The sequence below is a fragment of the Lygodium microphyllum genome, chromosome 28 (assembly GCF_053477565.2).
Source record: "Lygodium microphyllum isolate KBCC chromosome 28, Lygodium_microphyllum_v1.1.10, whole genome shotgun sequence".
NCBI classification, from domain to species: Eukaryota; Viridiplantae; Streptophyta; class Polypodiopsida; order Schizaeales; family Lygodiaceae; genus Lygodium; species Lygodium microphyllum.
This window is the reverse complement of record NC_141162.1, coordinates 80305727-80331761: the sequence shown is the minus strand read 5'-3', so window position 1 is coordinate 80331761 and position 26035 is coordinate 80305727. Positions and strand designations below refer to the sequence as shown.

The window sequence follows — 26035 nt, the reverse complement described above, 5'->3', positions numbered from 1 at the left end:
TCTCCAAAAAAAAAAAAAGAAAGGAATGAAAAGCATCCAATTGTTCAGAATAGGACATTGCCCATGGATAAAGAATGCTGTATTGGTAAGAACTTCCCAAAATAGTAGTCTTTACATATACGATGCACTTCATGGGCTGACAATAAACAATAAAAAACCAACAACAAGAATGAAAACATTAAATGTTGCAGCACAAGAGAAACAAGGGCCAAGTATTGTCGCAAAATCAAGCATTAATAAAATAATGAAGACCAAGAAGCAATGAAGTAGCAGTATGGAGAAGTGCTAAGTATGTTTAGGCAAAGAAAAATTTTGAACTTCTTTTCTAAATTGTATTTGCTTGCACAATAATGACATTGCTTGAGCCAGTAACCTTGCAAGCACTAAGGAGGGGAGCCCTCATTTCTTTTGATTGTAACTAAAAGCTAGAGCCCTAGTTAGCATCAAGGGGGGGACCAGTGAAAAAGTGAAACCTACATCCTCATGTGAATTTCGTTTAGAGGGTAACAAGCGGGGGTATGAGAAGATTAATGTTAGAGGCACATGTACTGTGCTTATGCAAAATGAGAGATATGGGTACATACAAGTGGATGGATGAGTCAACACAAAGGAAGATACCAAGCGAAATGGAGCTAAAGGAATCCCTTAACCAAAGGAAAGAGCCATGTGCAACGGACTCCACAAAGATGCCTTCTACGTAAACATGTATCAGAAAAAGCGATGGTGTTTAGCCTTAAGCTAATCTTGTAGCTTTTCCTATATAAGGCTCATAGTGATGGAATGATGTAAGAGGTTTTACCCATTTTGTATAGCATTATTTCTCCCTTTTCTTCATTGGGAGCCTCACACGGTGGCACATTTGGATGAGTTTACCTTGTGTTCCACATTAGTCATTTGAAAGAAGGATTGGGATAAGGTGAACTAATTGTTTTGATTGAGGAAGTCTCGTGGTTCAAGGACACCACTCGATATAGTTCTCTCGAACAACCCAAATTGGTTCTTGACGTTAGGACTAAAAGATCATGTTTGACCATTTATCCCAAGTATTTGGTCAAGTAAAAAAAACTGTGTAGAGGCTACTTGGGAGTTGGTATGTCTGTTGAAGAGTCATTTTTCCCACTTTGTCCTTGAGGATATTGTTGAGGATAACAATCCTTCATAAGGAGGGAACTCTTATATCCTTGAACATCTAGATGGGTGCTAGTAGCATTGGTTATAGTGGTCATGAAGTGTGACTTAGTGTGAATGCACTAAGGGCACTTCGGGGTCAGGGCAGCCAAGTCCTATTCATAGGACTCAAGGCTCTATTGTGTATAAATTGCGTGATCACTACTCTAGGGATCTTGGCTTGTTGGTCGATGCATCCAGACACTAGGATGGTGTGGGTTGGAGGTATGGAATGCCAACCCTTGGGATGTAGTCGTGACTTAGAGTGCTGCTAGCTCCTATGCTCGAGGGTGAGTCCATTTGGCTCTATGGTTGGGAGGTGAGTTTGATGTTCAATCCCTTTTATTTGTGGATATGGCTTATGTTGTTTCTCGTGTGTAGGTTGGATCCCATGGCAATATGGTGTCATTAAGGGACAGAATATGAATGTTCAATTGGGGATAGATTATGCTGAAGATTCTAGTTAGAAGGTTGTTATGATTCAATTTGATATTGAAAAAGCTTATGTTAGCTTGTCCTTTATTCGACAATTGATGCCTTCCATGGATGGCCCTAATATGACTTCTTTAATTAGATTTGATGGAGTGGCACACATCACGTAATAGGGATGTAACTGAATAGATTACTTTGGTTTAGTCCCTTCATCAAGGATGCCCCCTTAATCCTTTGTTGTTTGTGTTGGTGACTCATCTAATGCTCTGCCTTTGCTAGAGAAGTTGGTGATTGATGGTGAAATCTTGATTTGGCTCTGCCTAGTGGGACTAAGCTTTTGGGGCACTTTGGATAGAGTAATGGCTATTTGGTGACTCTTTGGTTTGACCTAGGGCCTCAATATGAATGCACAAAAGTCCATTCTCATTTTTTGTACAAAGAGAGACCCGCATGCTTGGGATTTGTAGGGTGTGTGGGATTGTTTCTTAGTGAGAGATCACTAGACACTTAGGCTATCCCATTGACAAGTTTATGTATTGGAAATCTGAGGGCTGATCTGTACATGTGTGACTCAAAGTTGCACAGATGGTGATGATAAAAGTATGATCTCCTATTTCTCGCCTTTGCTGCCTCGGACATAAAAGTTATTGCAAGAATTGGTGCAGCCCATCTGTTTTATGCTATGGAAAAAGGTGGGAAATCATTTGGGTCAAATATGGGTCTCTTGGCAACATGTTATCGTGCCAAAGTGTTTGGGTGGTGTTGTCTTGTTGGTGCTAAGATTCATATGACACCTTTGTGGTTGGTTGTATTACAGTCCTGATATGAGGAGCATCATCCTTGGGTCAGCATTGTGATGGACTTTATCAAGGAAATTGGTATCTCACATGGTTGCATTAGAATCGAGACCTCATGGTCGCATATTTTGAATTCAACTCACGTAGTCAAAACGCCATAGTCTTTTCTTCTTTCACACGTGATTGCTTCTTGGTAGGAGATCCTTCACTCCAGTTCTTGGCATCCTCCTGACTCTAGAAAGGAGGCTAACTCATAGCAAGATGAGGTTTTGGCCACACCCAAGTTGCTTGACTAGCTTGATAAGCACATGGAATATGAGATGCTGTCCTTCCTGGTTAATTTTGGAGTTTTTCTTTTCAGACGATATTGGTCAATGCTTTCGGGTTGCTTGAGGTCTCATGCTGATTTGGTCGAACTTGGAGAAACAATTTTAGTGGCATTTTCCTTTGCTTTCACTTCAGCCTTCATTCCCATGGTGGGACTTGGCATTTGTGTGCTCCAATGATTTCTTGGAACGATAAGCCAATTAGGTTTCTCATAAGATGGTTGAGGATTAGAGATGAGTGATTGATTCATTTGTCGTTACCAAGGGAATGTTTTTATGGAGGCTTTCACTTCAGCCTTCATTCCCATGGTGAGACTAGGCATTTGTGTGCTCCGATGATTTCTTGGAACGCTAAGCCAATTAGGTTTCTCATAAGATGGTTGAGGATTAGAGATGGGTGATTGATTCATTCTTCCTTACCAGGGGAATGCTTTTATGGAGGCTTCTCTCCTTTGGGTAATGTTGTGTTGTCACAGGATTTCTAGTGGTAGATGTGTCTTTATACTACAAGAGTCCTATCACTTGTTCATCGATTTATTTCTTTCCCCATTGCTAGATAGGTCTAGGGTTTCACTTCCCAAGTATGGACTTTAGTGACATGTTAGCACAAAATCATTCGTTCTAGGGTTTTGGGCAATATGCCATCCATGGGAATTTTCTGGCTGGACGGCATAGTTATGCACGTCCGACAAACAGATAGACTACTCCAATCCATCCTATCTAGTATGACTAGTCTGATGCTATACAATGGCATTCAATCCAAACTGTTTGACCATTTTAACGTGCCCATTTGTGACTATTTGGGGTTAAACATTGGGGTGACTATTTCAAACTTTCAAGCTCTCTACTCTCAATCTCTCTACCTCCTACTGCCTCAAATCTCCACCCTCTTTACCCCCAAGCTCTCTATCCTCTCTACGTTCAAGCTCTTAGATTGTTTGTGACATCGTGCTGGCCAACCTTAACTTGGTACATCCTTAGAAAAATTTCTCCTTGAAGGACCTGACAGTTCTAGGTCTATCTGGTGTTTTTAAATATGGATTCTAGTGTGCAACTACTGTTCGTCTCTTTCTGTTGAAGTATATAACATTTAGACCATTACTTTGAGCTAGTTGTATGGGTGCCGAGTTTCATCTTTATACATGAGAAGTGAATTTACTATAGAGTGAAAGAAATTTTAATGTGCCAGTTTGAAGAGGAATGCCATGAATAAAATTTTTAATCTTCATAAAAATATGGGTAATATTTGGATGCCAACACAAGTAATAGATTTGTAGAATCTGGTTTCAAAAAGTATGTGATGCACGGAAGTTGGTGGCATTATTGTAGATGGACGGAAATTCCTGGCATACTAATGGAGCAAGTGTACTCAAAGGGAAGATCCTACAAGGTTTGATAATTCATTTCTAATTCATATGATATGGTGGATTGCTTTTGTTGAATAATTGGGGTAAGCAAGAATAGATGACTGAGATGTTATATAGGAATTTTGTGTTTGTTACTTGCATATTCATTGAAAACCTAGAATCTACAAGGGCCTTGCATCTACATATGCATTTGTAGTGGTGTTGCATTGCCTTTTGGTGCCATTCTACCCTTCTTTATACTCGTAATGCCATTCGAGCTCAAATATTCTGGAGGCACTGAGCACATATGTTTTGAGCTATTCCACTATCTAATCTTTTGATATTCAGTAAACTCACATTAGGTTCCTCTGAAGCCCAAATCAGTAAACTCACATTTCCAACTTCTTTATTCAGGATACATCAGTAGGCTAGGCGATTATGACATGACGATGGTCAAAGAAAAACGCACTACATTATCTGAGCCGGAGCTCATGAACATGAAGATCGGCTGAGCATGGCTGAAAGTTAGCTGGTTGACTATTTGATCTGATATGGCATGTGCATGTTCTTCCAGTGATTTTTGAACTTTTGATTGTGCTAGGAGCTGAACGTAGTGCTGATGATTGCAAACCATAGATATGACTCTATCTATGGACATTCAAGATGGTCTTAGAAAAGGGACTCAAGGGCTTGTAGGCCACCCATGTGTTGTGCAATCACCCTCATATGTAATCTCATCCACATACCGGGCTAGTGGTAATGGGATTCTTAATCAAGGTGTCTTTTGTCTTCGGGACATGATGAGCATCTCAAATTGCCAAGGAAAATTATCCAATAAGGCATATTGTTGCAGCACTTGCATATCGAGGATCTCTTGCAAAAAGGCATCATCATGCATGACATACATATGTTCCAGTCTAGACCACGACCATGTAGTCGTATACTGTGCCGATTAAAAGGTGAATTCCGGATCCGATGGATGCAGCTGGGACCAAAGGTCTTGTTTAAGAACATTCAATGTGAACTCTTGCCAAACCTAAATCTTAGGAGCATCCATCATTGAGTGCTCAGACTTAGATTGCGATGAATCCACACATATATTGAAATCTCCCATTAGGAAACCAAGTTTGCCAATTGTCGAAGAGGCTGTCAATCAATCCCGTAGATCATATCTAGGCAAGGGATCATTTGGAGCATAGAGACCAACCAGCCACAAGACCTCCCTATCAAGCAAAATTTCAATCACCACAAAGCGGCCATGAACATCATTTTTGACAAGGACCAGTTGAAATCTCTCATGAACCACCATGAGCACATGAGAGTAATGTTGTGCAGAGCACCTATCATAAAATAGACGAAAACCATGACAATCCACGAACTTTCATGCTTCACCATAACTCGTGTTCAAAGGCACACAAGACGTCCCATTGATTTTTGTGCAAGATGTGTCACATGTCATGTTGCTTACTGTGTGAGCAAATGCCACGCACATTCCAAGTAGCAATTTTTATATGTAATTAGCAATTTTTATATGTAATCAGGAATTAAAATTAAGGCCGAGGCTGGTTATGCCTTGATTTAACTTTTTTTGCTAATAGCTCAAGAATTCCCTCATCCAAGAAGTTAGCCAATACTGCAAATGAGTTCAAATGTTGATTTGTCGATTTAGAGGTGAAGGGATCATTCCCTGTCTTTAGGACAATTGTGAATAATGATGATCTCATGGAGTGATCACCTTACCATGTGTGTCAAAGGCAAGTATACTTGGAGGAACTTTGACATGATCCATAGGGGTTTTCACAATAGAAGCATTTTGAGGGGGAAAAGAGACCATATCAACAAATGTATGCACCATGGGCTGCTTATCCTTACGTTGCACATAGGTACACAAGGAGTCTTAGGCAGGGTCACTCAGCAACCGAGATATCCACATTAATCTTTTTGCTTCTTTTAGAGCGAACATCTATCCAACCTTGTTCTGGTTGATCTTGAGTTGTATAGGCTTTTTCCCCTTGTCTTTATTTATGGATGTTGGAGCCTCATCATCTTGAAGGCTTTCAACCATGAGATTTTCCTCCACAGTTAGTGGAATTCCCGCCTTTGGAGTTACCTTTTGTCCCAAGAATTGAGCCATAAAATGCCCCAGCTGTCCATAAGAGAAACCATGCTTGGCAAAAGTGCCCCATTTCAAACGAAAATGCAAAGATAGCATTCTAGAACAGTTTAGCCTTAACTAGTCAGGCCTCTTTCAAGTAGTATCCCACAGTATACATGTGTGGGTATGATTCATGGCCCTCAAGCTAGGAGGCACCAAGATCGTACCAATAGCTACCATAGCTTCCTTTAGTAAAGGTCAATACATAGTAGGGCATGCCTCCACTTCCACCCAAACCAGGCATTCTTGTTGGAGTGGATGCTGAAAGTCAGCCATCGGTCTCCACGGTACCACATGAACAAGGCATTGATCAAAGAACAAAGGTACCTTTGCTAGGAGGTTGTCACGAAGCATTGTCGATTTGAGCATTACTTTAGAAAAGCCCCGTGGTTCCATAAAAATTACCTTCACATAGTCACCCAATAGCATTGAATTGAGCCATTGGTGGATCCATGAAAGCATTGGGATCATGCCGCATAGTTGTTAGGTATGAAAGGTACGATACGGTATGATATTAGTACGAAAAAAATTAAGATGATTTTTAAATAACAAAAACCATAAATCATTAAATGATAGATCATAGAATACATGTTTAAAGTGAAAATAGCCATTTCATTATAAAATAAGATGAATATATGTGGATGACTATCGCGGTTGCATGGGATGCACAAAACATGTGATACAACTACAGTGTACAGTCTAGTATATCTGATACAAAAAAGAGAGAGACCTATGAATCTACGATGAGACATTACCATCATCATTATCATCATCATCATCAGAACCATTTGAGTGGTCATCAAGAGAGTCTGAAGATGACTCCTCGGCATTGGATGATGAGACACACTCATACTCATCTTCACTGATGAGGTTACCATCATCATCATCAAATGATGACTCCCTAGGTGGCGGTTGTGTAGGCAAGGGGGGGATGCCATCATGAGGCATAGGATGTGAGCTACTAGAGCCCCGCCTTACATATGTTTGCAAGCCACTCGAACCACCCCTCCTCGATGATGGAGGGCATCGAATGACCATGCCCTTGGTACCACCTACTCGAATTCCTCGCCGGCGAGCACACTGGTTGCAAGTGTCACGAGTATCTGCTGCTTTCAGCTCTCTATAGAGCTCTACAAAAATCATCTCCTCATCCACCTCTTGATGTATATACGGAAGAGTGTCGCTCGTCAACTTGAATGTATCAACATTGATCTACACAATGTAGTGATACAACTAAGATTGTAAATGCTAAAGTCTAAATTGTAAAGTATAAACTTCAAAGTTCAAAGATTAAAACAACAAATTTTAAATTTTATGGTTAGTGTTTAAACTTTACTTGCTTTGGACTACTCATGCTCATCATAGCCCTCATCATGCGTAAGTTAGTGCGGCAATAGACTAGCCACTCTAACTGTCGTGTGCTAAGTCGATTGCGAATCTTTGAGTGAATGAGAGAATAGGCACTCTAGTTTTTCTCACATGCACTCCTAGAGCAATCCTAGGCAAGGACCCTCATGGCTAAGGGCTAAAGGGTCTCCAATGCGTATCCAAAGTTTTGCCACCAAAATAAAGGCTTCACAAGTGACTCTCTCCTCCAACAAGTGGGAGAAATAAAAGCCACATGCCCTCTCTGATCTGCATAGCATCCTAGCTTCTCCAGCACTGCATTGTGGTCATCCACAGGGACCACACCAGTCAAATAAGCAAGCTGGTACGAACGGAACTCTCTATCATCCATGATTGTCGGCAACTTGTAGGCCGGATGCACTAATGCGGCAAAACCATGGATGGGCTTATGCATCCATGCCCATTTCCTCTTTGCTATCTCTAAAACATGTGTATGTTGTGTTTATGCGATCATTGTACAAGCATGTGCCTCCACCAATGCCGCTCTAAAGAAGTGAATGAGAAGGCCCATGGTGGACCCCTCTCAATCACTCATACGTAACACCCTATAAAAGGGAGTCACAACAATGACAACGGCACCGACTTTTTGCCAAAACTGCTCATTAAGGCACAAGCACTGTATGGCTTTGGCCTCCTGTGTCTTATGCTCATCCCACTCATTCCATAGAGTGGACACCAGGCGGACTGCACCTCATAAAGGCGCTCCAGTGATAACCAGATGTAAGCAAAGCGAGTTGAAGAAGACTTCTTCAACTCTAGTGTGCTATGCTCATGATACATCGCAAGCACCTTTACCTTTACCGTGAAAAAGGTAACAATTGATGTAGCTTTGCGGACCACTTTCTTCACCCACTTGAGCTTCCCAATGTCCTTCATGAGCAAGTCCAAACAATGACTTCACATGGAGTCTACAGAATTGTGGGAAACTTGGCCTCAAGCAAACGGCCCATGTGCTGACAATTCAATGCATTATCGGTAACAACTTGCACCACATTTGAGGGGTCCATCTACAACCACAATTTACAAATTACAAGTATACTAACAATACTTGGATGTTAGAGAGAGAAAGAGAGAGTTGAGCCTTTCAAGTTTCAACTTTCAAGATTCAAGAATAAAGAGAGATGGGGGTTGGGGGCCTTGGGGCTCGGGGAGAAAGAGAGAATCAAAAAGAGGGAGATAGATAGTTATGCATAAATCAATTATCATAATGAAAGAAAGTGAAACAAATTTAAAAGACAATGTATATCTCAATGATAGCTTGTCGAATGTGGTGGTAGATGAATGCACTCGTCGTTTTCCTCCCCCTTTGCCAGTATCTACGGCCCGCGAAAAGTAAGCGCCGAGTGGACATGAGATGAGTATGTTGATGATGCCCCGTTTCTTACGATCACTCCATCTGTCGGTGAGAATGGAGCAACCATATTTTATCCATGCGGCCTGAATAGGATCAAGGGCTCTATCAATTCTCTCCTCTTTATCAATCTTTTTCATCTTCATGTTGTTGTATGTGACACCTGTCCATTCTTTACATGGATCCACATTGGCAATGGCTTTTACCATCTTCTTTCATTGCTCTTGCTTTAGGACATTGAATGCAAGATTGTACTCAATCACCGTGCGTGCAATTTTAATGTCTGCAAGTCGTTGCCTTTCTCTAAGAAAGGCAACCGATCCACGCACGACTGGGAGCTTGAGAGAGAGGATTGTCTCTCCAGCACCGCATGAGCCTCCACTCTTTGTCTTTTACCGGAGCTAGATGTGGATGTGGAGCCCCCACAACCAATGGTAGAGGCCTCTTCTGCATCGGTTGAAGATACACCCACATTTGATACTTCCTCGTTAGTAGGCATAGGAGTTGGTGCCGATAAGCCACTTCCTCCTCTTGTGGATCCCCCTCTCATCTTGGCGAGAATCTCCTCCGCGATGTTTTGAGGGATCTCCTTGCATGGAGCAATTTGCCCCCTCGTCTTGGAAAGATGTTGGAGAAGCCGAGTTGCACCACTTGTATAGCACTTCCCGCAATACTTGCATGTCCAATTGTGGGAGTTAGACTTCTTTGTGTCCCTCCCCACATGGATCACGTGCAAATTGAAGGCCTTGTGCTTCTCACAAGTCATGATGTCGTTGAAGGATAAAGAGGCCCAAGGGAGAGGGGGAGAGAGAGAGAGAGGGAGAGTGAGATGCTTGAGTCTTGACTCTTGAAACTTGAGTCTTGAAAGTTGAAAGGGAGGGAGACTTGAGAGGCCCGAGGGTTGGGGTAAGTTGAAAGAGCAAGAGCGAGAGAGAGGGGATGGGAGATGAGAATGGCAAATGCTTTGATAGGGTGCGGGATAGAGGGGATGGGAGATGAGATTTGAGAATGGCAAATACTTTGATAGGGTGCGGGAAAGAGGGAATGGGAGATGAGAATGACAAATCACAAGTCCATTCAAGATCCAAGAGAGGAAGATGAGAATGGTAAATGCTTGTTGAATTGGTGTGGAAGCATGGAGGAGAGGAGCACCTTTTGTAGATGAGAGAAGGGTCAAAGTTCAAACAGTCAAAGAGGAGTTGACGGTCAAAGAGGGCTGCCAATTGGATGGAATCCAAAGAGGGCTGGGAGGGTCGGGGGGGGGGGGCGGGGGGGGGGGGGGGAGTGCATAGCTGTAAAAGTATCCAAGGCTTCACACCCCCCCCAAAAATTGCCACGCAGGCAGGTGAAACGCGTGGGATTAAAGGCAAGCAGAACGCGGGACTCGGGACGCAGGGTGCAAAACGCGCAAGCATGGTGGCCAAAAAGGGCCCATTTTAACGTACGGATATGTACGGTATGGTACCGTGTGGATCGTACGGAGAACATTATGTCATGCCCATAAAGAAGAGGATGATCCGGCTTTCATAAGATGTTGAGAAAGAACCCAACATCATATTTCTATCAATCGTTGCATCTAAACCATCATCTCAATCTTGATCAAATAATTATTCATGTTTGTGTTAAATGTAATCACCCAACAAAGTATTGCCGAACTCCAATAAGTGCTCTTAGTCTAGATCCTGAGATTCCTCAATGACAAACATGACCTGTGCATAGGAGCGCACCTGATGGTCAGTTTGTGGTACTTCTTCAGATTCTTCCATCAAAACATCAAAGGTGTATTTGTGGTGTTTAATTGGTGGCTGCACAGGACCGGGCGGAACCTCAGATCACAGGGGGCCCACCATCTCCATACAAGAAACCATTTCTTTCTCTTCCTCAACATCCAAATCAAGCCCCAAAGTCTCCACCACCTACTTGATAAAAGCAGTGTTTAACTCTGGCCTGTTTGCTACAGATTAGGTTGACAGCACTGTATTCCCTTCTCTATCTCCACCTTAGGCCACACAACACAAAATGGGCTCTCCGTGAAATATTGCCGGTCTGCAGGTCCTCTCTTGCACTATCAATGTCTTTTTTTGGTCTATATAGTCCCCACATGCGACTTGCTAATGATAAAGATAAGCTTCAGCCTGCGTAGAACTACATAGCCTGTACAGATTGCCCTATCTTGTTCTCTCTCTCATAGTGTATGGGGCAGGGGGGTGCAAATTGATACATGGGGGTGTGCAGGGCACAACAGCAAATGCACTCTATCAAGGCTTGCTTGCAACTTGTGTATGGTCTCAAGAGTGACTTGGATTTCTATTGAGGCTAGCGTGATATGATGATAGGGTTGCGGGTCTCTCTCTCTCTCTCTCTCTCTCTCTCTCTCTTTGTGCCTTGTCCTTGTGCACTATTGCAAGAACAGAACAGCATACTCACAAGCCTAGAGGCCCATAGATCTGCATATAGCTCTAGGGATGGTGCCTCTCTTTCTCTCTTTGTGGGACATTATTTTGTGGAAAGATATGCTAGGGTTTGCAGTGAGGAAACACACAAAGTATGACGATGGTTGAAACATAAAGACTTAGTGACATGCAAAACCCAAACCCTAAAATGCAAAACTCAAAACTCAAACACAAACACAGAGAGAGAGAGAGAGAGAGAGAGAGAAGAAAAGTGAATAAATGCTATAAATAAATGTAAGAGCGTACAGAGTGCAGAAGGGCAGAGTTGAAGAGTGTTGAAGTGTGATGTCCACCAAAGAGGGATATCAAGTACTATAATCACCAGTGAGAGATGTCAAAGTGTGAGGAATTGCAAAATGTTGAGCACCAAGGTAGTAGGAGACGTAGGTGACAACAGAGGGTGAGGATGATGCACGTGGCCAAACCAATTGCAAAAACGCATGTAGATGCAATCGCCAAGTGGAGATCAGCATGTCATCAACTTTGGAGCTATAAATGCAAACTGATCTAGGGGTCGATGATGAGGAAATTGTATGCGGTAGTCGGTAGATGAAAAGGCAGTAGTATGAGGTCTCCAAGCAACAAAGCGACAAGGATGGAGACGCTAGGTGCTAGAGTGGTAGTGGTCCCATGGGTTGATAGCCACTAAGTGGAAGGCTAATGGCCGAAATTTGCACGTTGGTTTAGAGACCTGCACACAAGGTTGGGTTCCAATGGTGGGCAGCTTGTCCATTTGATAGATGTCGAAGGATTCTCCCAAGTTAGGGTTTTGCATGTGGGACATAGAAACTCTCCAAAACTACTCCCCATTTAATGAAACTTTTGGTAATCTACTGTTTTGGGGGTTGTTTTAAAGAGCTAATTAGTATGTAATGAATTTTTAGCTCAACACCCCCTCTTAGGCCTAAAACTTTAGCCAAGAAGGGACTAGAAGAAAAGCTCAAGCCCAGTTTTACCTCAAGGTGTCCCATCCCAAAGCATCTTGATTATTGGACGAAGGGTGCACATTGGCTTCCTAGTGACCTACCAAGACTACAAAGGCAATGATTATCTTACCAAGAGAGTCCAAGTGATTACCCCATAGAGGCTAAGGCATAGGACAAAGGGTGCTGGTTGTTTGCCTAGTGGCCTACCAAGATCTGCAAAAGCAGATGGAATTACACTAAACTTTTTTTTCTTTAATAAAAAAAGAGATAGATATGGTTTGTGGCCTTTCAAGTAACAGTGCCTTATGGGGACAATATGAAGGAATCGATTAGGCACTGAGATTGAGGCAGACAGACCTTACGCTCCGATAGAGAGACAGAGAGAGTGTGAGTGTGTAGAGTAGAGTGTAACACGTTTTTCGGTACAATGACGAGTGTACCACTTTAGGTTTTAGATAGATATATGTATGAAAGTACAATGTGCTAAGGGTGTATTCACACCCGTGCACATATAAAAGGCACGATAGCCCTTTATTCCCAACAACCTCCCACCTAAAGGCAATGTGCCTTAAGAGGAGAAAAGAATCAGTTAAGTCTAAGTATGTACAAAGCTGAAATAAATATATCTATCCAACTCCCATCATATGTCGGCAATGAGCAAACTGCTCTGCTGGAAGACCCTTCGTGATAAGGTTTGTAGGATAATCATTTGTATGCACTTTGACAAGCTCAATGCTCTTGCTGTCAAGTATATCTCTAATGAAGTGATACTTCACCTGTATGTGCTTTGTCTTTGCATGAAAGACAAGATTCCGTGCTAGCATGATAGCACTCTAACTATCACAATGGAGAACAGATAATTCTGTGATGCCAAGCTCTCCCACCAGACGTGAAAGCCATAAAGCCTCATTGCATGCCTTAGTGGCAGCTATATACTCTGCCTCTGTAGTAGACAATGCAACACACTTTTGTAGCTTGGAGATTCAAGAGATCGCTCCTCCTGTGAAAATAAACACATACCCAGAAGTGGACTTCCTGCAGTCCGCATGACCAGTATAGTCTGCATCCGTAAAGCCAATAATAGATGCCTTTTGCTTTCCAAAGCAAATGCACAATTCCTTCGTGCCTTTGAGGTATCTCATAATACCTTTCATTGCATCCCAATGCTTCTTGCCAGGGGTTGCTATATATCTGCTAACCACTCCCACTGCAAAAGCAATGTCAGGACGTGTAGCAACTATAGCATACATCAAACTGCCAACAATTGAAGCATATGGTATCTTGGCCATTTCAGCTTTCTCATCATCAGATGTAGGGCTGTCCTCTGCACTGAGTTTCACATATGGAGGCAATGGAACCCTAATTGTTTTCCCCCCCTCCATATTGAAACGTTGCAAAACTTTGGAGATATACTCCTGCTGGATAGGTAGAGTAAACCTTTAGATCTATCTTTGAGTATTCGCATGCCAAGAATGTGATTTGCATCACATAGATCCTTCATGTCAAAGCTGCCATGAAGACTTTGCTTCAATGAATCCAAGGCATAAGTATCCTTGCCAGCAATCAGTATGTCATCAACATACAAAACCGAGATAATCAGGCTGCCATCTGCTGCCTTCTTGGTGTACAAGCAGTTATCCACTTGACTTCTATGAAAGCCTTGGGACTGCATGAATATATCAAACTTATGATACCATTCTCTTGGTGCTTGTTTCAACCCATACAAACTCCTTTTGAGTTTACATACCATTTGTTATTTCCCTTATTCAACAAACCCTTCAGGTTGCTGTACATATATGTCTTCATGCAGATCACCATGTAAAAACACAGTTTTTACATCCATCTGTACGAGCTCCATATCCTCAACCGCAACCAAGCCTAAAATGGTTCTCAATGTAGTCATCTTGACTATAGGAGAGAAAATCTCATCAAAGTTAATTTCATGCTCCTGTTTGTATCCCTTTGCAACCAATCTTGCTTTGTACTTTGGTGAGGAACCAGAAGTGACCTTCATTTTGTAAACCCATTTGCATGGAAGGGTTTTCTGCCCTTTAGGCAACTGCACCAAGTCCCAAGTGTCATTTTTTGTCAAAAGATTCCATTTCTGACAGCATGGCTTTATGCCATTTCTTGCTGTTCTATCTGTCCATTGCTTCCTTGAAGCAAGACGGTTCACCACAGTGTATCAACATGACATACTTAGCCACATTAATTGCACTAGGAACAAATCTGTCAGGTTGTCTAGTAGCCCTAGACGATCTCCTAACCCAATGGTCATTGTTTGTTGGCTGTTCTTGTAAATTTTCATTTTCAGCATGCTGTCCTGGCATTTCAGCCTACAAATTAGCATTAACAACTTGCTGTCCTGGCTGTTCCTGCACATGTAATGGCTCATTTTCAAGGGCAATAGCTTGTTGATCATTTCCAGCATCATTTCCTACATTTACAGGTTCATTTACAGCAGGTATTTGCTGCTGTACAGCGGGCACATTTTGTTGTCCAAAAGGTATTTCTTCCCAGAATACTACCCTACGGACCTCCTCAGTCTTTTCAGGTTGTTTGTGCATGCGATCTTTCCAGAAGATAACACCATTGTTGTGTACTATTTTCCTTTTCTCGGGATCCCACAATTTATACCCCATTTCACCCTAGTCACCATATCCTAGGAAAATGCATTTACAGGACTTTGGCTTAAGTTTGCTGCATTTTTTTTAATGAATGTGCACAAAAGCCTCGCAGCCAAACACTTTCAGATGAGCATATGAAGGTGGCTTGCCCGACCACGCTTCTTGGGAAACCCCTCCCCAAAGACCTATTTGGTGACCAATTAATCAAGTGAATAGCTGTCATAACAGCCTCTGCCCAAAAACCATGGGGTAATACAACATGAGACAGCATCGTACAGACCTTATATTGTATGGTCCAATTCATACGCTCTGCAACTCCATTTTGGGGTGGATTATGAGGAGTAGTGAGCTCCCTCTTTATCCCTTCGCTGTCACAAAATGCCTGAAAGGCTTTGGACAGATATTCCCCGTCATTGTCAGAGCGAAGACACTTAAGTGTCTTATCTGTCTGATTTTCAGCCAATGCCAATAATTTTTTAAACTTGTCAAGCACTTCATCCTTGCTACGAATAGGGTAAATCCATACTTTCCATGTAGCATCATCGACAAAGGTAACAAAATATTTTTTTCCCCCTAAAGATAATCTTGGCATTTGACATACATCTGAATGTACTAACTCTAGAGGAGAAGATTTCTAAGAAAGAGACTTTTTGTGAGAAGTTTGTGCATGTTTGCGATAAATACTCAACACATTACAAAATAAACAAGCTAACCCAATCACTTGAGGGTGTCAATGAGGAGGGAAAGGGTGATGAAGTATGGTGGTGTGGTGGTAGGGTGGTAAAGAATCATTGATGAAGACAACTCAACATCTATCCAAGGGTACTCCTCACAATGAGATGCATAGAGTAGTGGGCTACATGATGAGAATGCACATGTAGCAAGTGCCACTTTGACAATATCTCTCATGGAAAAATTGTTCACTTTTCCAAGCATCCTTTACAAGGATAACAAAATCATGCAATGCAAAGAAGAATGTACAATAGGGGAGGCAAACCGATGTCGAAGACAATTGCTGAATCCTATAGAGTACAAAGAAATGGTAAGAAACTCCTCTCTACCTTGGACGTTAAGGTCGACGGAGGAAGAGGAGTCTGATGTTGATCCATGTAGGCCAAGGACCATGATGAGAGATGAAGATGATGATGAAGCACCCCGACTGAAAGAGCAAGGTAGAAGTCACTACCATGATAGCGTGGGGGTTTTGTATGAACCTTACATTGTGCTTGACTAAGATGAAGAACTTGGATCACCCGTCATCTCAAATGCCATATGTCCTCCATGATCAGAGAGGTGATTGGTCTCATCAACAATTTCAAAGGTAGTAACAAAGTTGATAGGAGGATGTACACTTAACTATACGTGATGAAGATGAAGATGATGATGAAGCACCCCGACTGAAAGAGCAAGGTAGAAGTCACTACCATGATAGCGTGGGGGTTTTGTATGAACCTTACATTGTGCTTGACTAAGATGAAGAACTTGGATCACCCGTCATCTCAAATGCCATATGTCCTCCATGATCGGAGAGGTGATTGGTCTCATCAACAATTTCAAAGGTAGTAGCAAAGTTGATAGGAGGATGTACACTTAACTATACATGATGTGCAAGCACTCTTCAAACTCCTCCTTTGTCATGTGACTAAAATCTAGAATAGGAGAAAGAAAAGAAGGTGAAGGTGAAGGTGGGGTGTTGTCTTCCTGGCCAAGTCCATAATGCTACTTCAAGGCTTCCAATGATGGAGAAGCTTGATAAGACATCATGGAATTCCAAGAAGGAGGTGTTTGAGACATTATGAATCAGCTACGTGTCATTTGTGTACCTCGCACAAAACCAAGCCTCCCCAATATCCAAAGGATACTCTTTACAAGAGCACCGACTCTTATATCATGTGAAGATATGCTAGGGTTTACACTAATGAAACACGAAAAGGACGACCAGGATTGAAACACAAAGACTTAGACAGTGACATGCAAAACTCAAACACAGAAACAAACACAAACAAAGAAAGAGAGAAGAAGAGCTTTGAAGTGAATGAATGCTGTAAATGAATGTAAAAGTGTATAGAATGCTCAAGGGCAAAGTTGAAGAGTGTCAGAGTCTCGAAGTGTGACGTCCACCAGAGAAAAATCCCGACTGCTATAATCACCAATGGAAGATATTGAAGTGTGACAAACTGCAAAGCACTTATCATCAAGGTAGGAGACCGAGGCGACAATAGAGGAAGTGGAGGATGATGCAAGTGGCCACGGCAGCTGCAAAAACGCAGGCAAATGCAGTTGCTACTTGGAGATCAGCTCATCGCCAAGTCTGGAGCTGTAAACACAAGCTGATCTAGGCGTCGATGATGAGGAAACTACAGGCGACAACCGGCTGCTGAAAACACAGCAGTGTGAGGCCTCCATGCAACATAGCGATGGCAAGGATGGAGATGCCAAGTGCTGGAGAGAATGGTGTTGACGTGGCAGCAGTCATGTGGGCTAGACAGCCACTGAGTAGAAGGCTGATGGCTGAAATCTGCACATGGGAGGATTAGGGTTTTACATGTGGGACACACACTTCCCAGAACCACTCTGCGTTTGATGAAATTTTTGGTAATTTGGTATTTTGGGGCTGTTTTAAAGCCCTAATAAATATGTAATGAATTTTTAGCTCAACATATATCAGCTATATTCTCTCTCTCTCTCTCTCTCTCTCTCTCACTCTCAGAAGTGTTTTTCACCTATGTGCGCTTTGCTTTGGGAACAGATAACACATGGAAAATGTTATCTATATTACATGACATACAGCCAATAGTTATTGGAGCTCCCCCCACAGTATAAGTACCCTATACTAGCACTTACATCTTTGAGGTAGTTCATATTAAATGGAGATACACAGTGCTCGGGTGCTCACTGAGCATATATAGCTTGGTATACATGGCTTGCAGATGCATGCACTTCCCCCATTGCAGCACAATGTGGAGGCTCCCTCTTTCAATCTGAGCAATGAACACTGTCATCAAGCTGGATATTATGAGCCTGCATAGCATAGCAGAGGGCATTTAGCACAGCCACATTTGGGAACATGCAGTAATTTACTGAGCTTGGCTTCTAAATGCACAGAAGTCACTTTATGCTTCAATCTAATGGGTAAGCATTAACAAACAGATTTCTAGGGATTTTATGGTCTTGATGTCCATTCGCTCTCTGCCATTCATGCAGATACTCAAAGTTGAAGCTGAAGGACTGGAGTTTGTTCTAACAGATGGTGAAGGCAACTGGGATCGGTAAGTGTTAGTTAATATAATTGTAATTTACGTGAGATAACTTTGAAATCACATATAGAGCTGAGAAAATATGACTATCTATGGATTCTTTCACCAGGTCAGAGTGTTTCTCAACTTGAGCGAATTCACAAATAACCAGACAGATATAACTGTAAACTTTTTGTTTTTTTTTGAAAGACCGATTCCAGTAACATGGATTCACTGAAATTGCAGGCACCCCAGTGGACAAAATTACATCATATCAAGACCAGGTGACTTTGAGCTTTCAGCAGGATTACTGAAAGCAGTCACTGCTATTTAGAGTGACTCACAGTACTAGACCTAGAGCATTCTACAGAGTAGTGGCAAGTATGGTATTGCTAGATCTATTGGAAAGGAAAGGTATAGGCATAACAATATGGATCACGGGACACCCTATAGATCACAGCAGTAGTTGGCCCCCCCTTCAGTCCAAAGCAAGCGCTTATCGGCTTTATCCCTACTCATAACATTGAAGTTTACTAGTCAAGGACTGTCTGCTATTTCAGTGAAGACAATGGTGTTTTGCTGTCACTAGAAATAGATCTCCCATTTAGCTATGAGGCGGGATGCTCTCCAAGCAATACTGCCCCTTAGCCACACTCAGGGTTGCACTTAAAAGTGAAGGGGAGTAGCAAAGCTGTTTTGATGATATGATGCGGACCTTTGTATTGTCCATGTAAAATTGGAGTCTGTTGTTAACATGAATGCAAATGTTGGCTATTAGTTACAGGGAGCTTATGTTGGGAAATAAGATACACTCAATGGGGTTATTATCAAACTATCAGTTTGATCTAAATGAGAGTTATTAAGATGCCATTTTCAGACGAGGAAATACTAAACACGTGTCCTAATTTCACAATTATGCCTATTTCATAGGGTATAACTTTGCTACTTTTTGCAATGCATTTTAGTTCTTGTGCCAAGTGCCTTGTGCTTGTGTGCATAACGTTTCAATATTGATATTTATATAATTATGTAATTCCTGCAAATACAGCAAGACCGACTCATTTGCAATAGATGTACTTTTTCGGATGATAAATGTCAAAAAGCCAAACGTTTAGCCTCAAACTAAGGTTGTGATGAAAGCTTGCAACAATTTCTAATTTCTATTAACATGTGTCTGATCATGCTCACTCAACAAGCACCAATAGGAAGCAATTCCAATGCACTTTTTAAGCTTTCTCAAGCATTGACCAAGATTACCAATAGCCGTGCATGAGGTGGAAAAGCATATCGTGTTCACCACTAGGGAATGCTTGAAAGTTCATACAATCAATATAAGATGCTTAGTTTTTCCCTTCTACATTGTGCAAGGAGTTTATAATTCTTAGACTATAGCCTCCCAATGACAGCAATCCTATCATGTGAGATAACCTTGGTACATTGATCATATACCCATTTATTCTTCCTTGCAAACTTTCCTCATATAAACTTCACTTTGATCTTTTTTGAGAGTATCATATTGATAGAGTCGAATCTAATTAATTTAAGTTTCCTCATATGAACTTCACTTTGATCTTTTTTGAGAGTATCATATTGATAGAGTCGAATCTAATTAATTTAAGTTTCTCAAGTCACTTCAAGAATTTCAAATGAGTTCCCACATCTTCATACAAGCTTGTATCTAGATAAAAGTATAGATTAGCTTGGTTCCTTATTGGACACCAATTGGAGTCTCTCTATAAACTTTGAAAGTTGAAAAATGTTTATTTTCTAAAACGTCCATAATGTTTCTCATAATTCCACACAATTGATTGCCAAATGAAGTAGAAAATACTAAGTTAAACCCTTGACCTTCTAGTTTTTAAACATAACTCGTGATTATGATAGTAAGCAAGCATAAAAGTAACTAGTATGCTTCTTGTGCATGTTGCTAGAAGAGTAATTATTTCTATGCAAATTTTTGCTTGTTTTGCATCTCTCAATTTCAATAAAACCCCATCTAACCTTATGCTTTGTGATTTGGCGTGTACTTTTTTGATTGGCCATTTAGTGGATCACTTTTCTACCAACTAGGGTTCTCTTAGTTTTTTGGTCTATCAAGATGCCAAGCAACCTTGGGTCTTTATAGGCTCTAGTATCTCCTCACTGGATGTATTTGAAGTCTCTTTCTAGGTGCTTTATTGTAATCCCTCCACTTGCCTCTTGGGAGTTTAGGTAATCTTATTCCTAGTATGCTCATCTAAATGTTTTAAGGTGTGTTTTTGGAGTAATTACATGCTCTTGTTGTTTAGTAGTGATGTTATGATCTCCCATCTAAAACATTTTGCCAGCCATTATGTTTGAGGGAAGGTTATAATTTGTATGATAATGAGTTACTTATCTTGACATTTTGAACCTTTATAGTCTAGATTTTTGCCTCTCCTTGATTGGTCGCTTTGAGTAAAAGGAACCTCAACAAAATCAAGCCAAGTATTTACTATGGTATATGTCACAAGCCATATAAAGAGAACTTTCAAGCCTAAAGTTCATCTTTCCAATAAGGGGCTTGGGTTATGCCATGCCTATACTAATCCCATGGACCTACAAAAGTATACATGATGTTGCTCATTTGAATACTTTACCTAAGTGTGGTTTCCTTTGATGATACAAAACAAATGAAGGACTTGGGACTTTCAATGTATGATTACATCCCAAACCAAATCTTGCTTCCACATCGAAGTTCTATGTTGGATACTTCAACTATTTGATATGAGCTGTACAATAATCCCAACATGAGGGAATTTACCAAATGTTTTCAACTAGAACTTGGTTAGCCAACTTTATTACTTGTTGGGATAGTCTTGCTTGTGCTTTAATTAAGTTTTCATGAAGCTCAAAATACAAGGCTAGCAATAATTTCTAAGTGTTTTCAATCCTAAGGTGGCATCTTAGGTTTCAAAAGAAATCAAAGTAAAATTATTAGAGTTCTTGTCATGTAGTGGTTGTTACAAACCCAGACCATTAGCCATATGCCAATTGATAAGGGCATCCAAGGGCAAGATTGGATAGTGGTTGTCACAAACTCAAATAGCTAAGTCTTGAACTAGTTGATGGGGACATCCAAAGTCGACCAAAAAGTCATCATTATAGTAATCATGCTTAATCCCCGTGCCCATTAATGATCCTTTTGCAAACTTGATGTCCTTAAACTCATTAGATTTGAAATGGAAATATGATTTTCCATTGATGTGCATCCATATTAGTCAAAAAATAGATAACGGCTTGCACCATAGAGAAATAAGAAAAGAGTTGGAAGGCACCATTGTCTAATTAATCTCTCCATGTTAAACATCTCCCCTTTGGCACCATCAACAAGCACTTTTTGCATTGAATAGCACAAGGCTATTACATGTAATCAATGCTTGAGAAGCTCATTTGCAATATGCTTGCTACATATACATTTCCTTGCTTAACTCTTTATTGAAGAATGCATTCCTATCCATCCCAACCATTGGAGACATTAGATTTTCCTTGTAATTCACATGCTAACAACTATATCAAAATAGTTGCGATAATCGAATCATAATTTTGTGCAACTTAGCCTTGCATCTCTCAATGAATCCATATAGCTAATTAGCTGCACTTACAACCACCTCACTAAGTGCAAAAATCCATTCGTAGCCAAAGCATCCATCTCCTCATCATAGCTTTCTGGTACTCATTCTCTTCTACTTCATCAAATCTAGGGCGCTTCTTATGCCTTAAACATCCATCTCCTCATCCATGGCTTTTGGCCTCATTCGTGCTTTTCGTCATACTAATACTCACTCTCAACTACTTCATTGGAGCTAGAATGCTCCTTATTTTTCAATCTCTTTTATCATAAAAGAAAAATGCATATCAAATGCTTAAATGTGGGTTGTCTCTATGCCCTCATTTGTATGATCTATCTTGCAAAAAATATCTAGATTGTTTGGCCCAAGTGTGGCAATTAATAATTTACCAAATTATGTAACCAAACCCTTTGAGGTAGAATAGCAAGAGCCATTTTTTGACCCTCAATTGATATTTGTTTAGGGGAGGAGTAAGAGGTTTCTCTTTTAAGTCCCAACCTTTGCTTCCAATGTACTAATACTCGTGTCTTTGATGATACTTACTAGCTAAACAACCTTGAACAAGTAGATCAAATGGAAAAGGCTAAGAACTTTCTTAATGTGCTATAGAAGTGAGGTTTCTCCATTCGATGATAATAAGACTAATCTTAATGATAGATTAATCATGGCAATGACACTATTATTTGTAGAGAAGATAATGGTACACAGTGAAATTGGTTGATAGTTTTAAAAGTTGTTGCAATGAGGGCTCAAGTAAGTTGTAGTTGCCACCCCAAGAGACAATCAACATTATTTTGTGAATGCACTAAAGAAAACTTTGGAATACACTATATGCAGGACATGCAGATAGTAGGAAGTCCACTTCTGACTATGTATTCACTTATGCTGGAGGTGCTGTCTCTTGGATGTCCAGGGTTTAGAAGTGTATGGCTTTGTCTACCATTGAGGCCGAGTATGTTGCAGCCATTGAGGCTTGCAAGGAGGCCATATGGCTAGGCCGTCTAGTTGCTGACCTTGGGATTGATGCTATACCTACACTGCATTCGGATTCTATGAGTGCCATTTAGTTGGCTAAGAATCCAGTCTTCCATGCGAAGACGAAACACATTGAGGTGAGGTATCACTTCATATGTGGTGTCATGGAGGATAAGTCTGTTGACCTTGTTAAGATCTCCACTGATGAGAATCCTGTAGATCTACTCACAAAAAGCCTCACTATTGAGCAGCGTTTATGGTCCAAGTTGACTAGTTTCAAGGGTCTCAAGGAGGGATCGTGGAAGTCCAAGAAGGCTAGTACATTGAACAATAATACATCATTGAATCAAGGGGGTTCCATAGAAGAGCACAAGTAATGAGTTGGATGTCATGGAATAGTTGCGATCCATTGAGAAGATGAAGAGTTATTATAGTGGCCACCCAAGAGACAATCAACATTATTGTGTGAATGCACTATGGAAAACATTGGAATACACTATGGATACCCTAATTAGTAGTGTTTATGACTGAGTTGACTAGATTAGAGTTAGTTTGAAGATTCTTAAGAAGGGATCATGGAAGTCCAAGAAGACTAGTACATGGAACAATGACACATCATTGAATCAAGGGAGTTCCATAGAAGAGCACAAACAATGAGTTGGATGTCATGGAATAGTCACAATCCATCGAGAAGATGAGAAGTTAAACCTTTAAAAAGTCCTAAGATGGAAAGGTGATCAAGACAAAGTCTTTAAGTGCAGGAGGGTTAATATTGAATAATAATTGGTGAATTGAAATAATCGAATCCTTTTAGTCTGCAGTGGATATGCCTCAAATTAGTTATGATGTGACTTGTGCAAGACAAATATCCATATGACAAAATATTGTAACATAAACAATGTGTGAGAAAATAATAGCATCATTTTGTGCCGTTCTTGGTTTGTTTAAGACTATTTAAGTAATCCTACTTTCCACATGGTCATGATAGAAGTGAGAATCATCAAAGATTACCAAGAATGGCGTTTTATTGGTACCTTGTAAAATTAAGAAACGTTGCTAAGGCTCAACATACTTAGAGGCAAGACCTAAATTTGGTGTGGAGTTACGAGTCTAGACTGAGTGAAGATGATCCCTTGTATGTACACCAAAGTATCTTTATATATATTGCTTATAATGCTTGTGTACCAACTTATATGTATGCTGAGGCAGTTTATACATGTTCAAGTCGATGCTTGTGTACCAACTTTTATGTATGCCAAGATAACTTATATACATGTTTTCACTCATGCTTGTACATCAACTCATAAATACATTAAAATAGGATGTTTATTCAAATTTGGTTCTATAATTGATTTTGGATACCCTAGTTTAGATTGATAACAGGGTTTGTGGTCCAAGTTAAGTGGCTTAGAACTAGTTTGAAGAGTCATAAGGAGGAGGGATCATGGAAGTCCAAGCAAGCTAGTGCATTCAACAATGACACATTCTTTGAATCAAAGGAGTTCCATTGAAGAGCATAAGCATTGAGTTGGATGTTATGGAGTAGTCAGGATCCATCGAGAAGATAAAAAGTGAAAATGTTGAAAAGTTCTAATATGGAAAGGTGACCCAAGTCAAAGTATTTGACTGGAGGAAGCTCAAGTACTCAATAACTATTGGTGAATTGAAGTGTCAGAATCCTCTTTAGTCTACAATGGATATGCCTCGAATTAGTTATGATATGAAAAGTGTAAGAGAAATATCCATATGACAAAATACTAGAGCATAAACATGTGAGAACACAATAGCTAAAATGCATAAAATTGATGTCTTCTTTTGCTCACCTAGATCCATTTAAGTAGTTTCACATTCCATATGGTCATGGTAGTCATGAGAATCATTGAAGGTTGCTAGCAAGGATACTTTATTGTTACCCCCTAAAATCAAGAAAGATTGGTAAGAATCATAATATTTAGAGGCAATACTAGAATTTGGTGTGGAATTACAAGTCTAGATTAAGTGAAGGTAACACACATCCCTTGTATCAAGTGATGATCTTCTAAAGGAGTGCAACAACTAGCCGTGTAGAAGTTTCCAATTTTGGGTTCAATAACTAGTTTAGAAGAAGTGGCATACAAGGAATTAAAAATGCATATCTAAATGGAGACCTCCCTTTGATCTATAGAACGGCTCAAAGACCTGAAAGTTAAACTTTACATTGGGCTAACTCTTAGATGTAAAAAGATAATGTAATAGTAATAAAAATAATAAGCATTGAAGGTACAAAGTAAGTTAGTGCTTGAGCCACCTAGCCAAGCTGCCTAATTCAGAATGACTTAAGTGGCATTGCAAAGTTGACTGAGATACCAAAAACCTTGGCTTTCAAGCTTGCACAAGAGCATATTTTGAAATCGCCTTCAAAAACCCAACACACCCTTGCCTACCAAATTTGTTGGAGAACAAGGAGTCTTAATATATTAAAGGTGAAATGTTGGGAACCCTTAATATTTCCAAGGATGCCAAAAATACACATCGTAAGAGAGTGATTGCAATGAATAGTAACTCCTACTCAGCAAGTGTTTCTCCTTAGATAGAACACGCAAAACACCCATCCCAAAAGGTGTGTTTGAGTAATTCCACATTACCATCTCTTGTGAGATACCATGCTTCCTCAACTTATCACTAGTATAAATGAAGCTCTCGCCATGAATTTCCAACCAAAAATTTTGTCATTGTGAGAGACCTTCATTAGCCATAACCCTTTGAAGACATCAATTAACTCCTACTCATTTAAGTCCACATCCCAAGTTCTCCAAATCTTATTCGAATCCAGCTTTTTTCTTGTAAGAATTCTCTTGACATGCATAGCAGCCATGCTAATTTCCATCTTCTTCCCTCCTAGATAGAGAGGAGGTGTGGGTCTACTCCTTAATCTCATGGTCTCCTACCCCCCCACTATAAAATTTCATTCCTAATAACTTGCAAGTCTAACTTGTTATGAACTAAAATCTGATCACATCCATCTCTTAGAATAACTCCTTCATGACTTGGCCAATGAGCTACATTGAAGTAGCCTTTTTTTGACCAAATTTTGACCCCAGCTCCCCAACAACTTAGCTAGAGGAGTAGAAGAATGTCAACACCAAAACACATCATTTGGATTGATTTCCTTACAATCTAGGTCCTTAATAGCTTTGGCTAGTAAGTTCCTCCATGACTTAATGAGATCCCCCCTCAGCCTCGAGCTTTTGATTTAGAATATTATTCT

General features: G+C 40.6%; 1 protein-coding gene and 1 pseudogene across 4 annotated transcripts in view; one reads left to right on the top strand and one right to left on the bottom strand.

Moving 5' to 3' along the window:
- LOC148011662 (uncharacterized) overlaps positions 1-19150 on the top strand; it is a 66426-nt gene extending 47276 nt beyond the window's left edge. For 2 of the 4 annotated variants that reach the window (XR_015689362.1, XM_087670645.1), the window contains 2 exons: positions 18192-18256; positions 18470-19150. Coding sequence is in view for 2 of the 4 variants with exons in the window: in XM_087670645.1 (XP_087526771.1) it covers positions 18192-18231 (40 nt within the window). In the remaining 2 variants the exon portion in view is untranslated. Of the gene's footprint in view, positions 1-4051; positions 4113-18191; positions 18257-18469 lie in introns of all 4 variants that reach the window. The other 2 variants (XR_015689361.1, XM_087670644.1) reach the window with 2 other exon arrangements.
- LOC148011663 (uncharacterized) lies at positions 6962-8410 on the bottom strand (annotated as a pseudogene).
- Positions 19151-26035: the final 6885 nt, after the last annotated feature.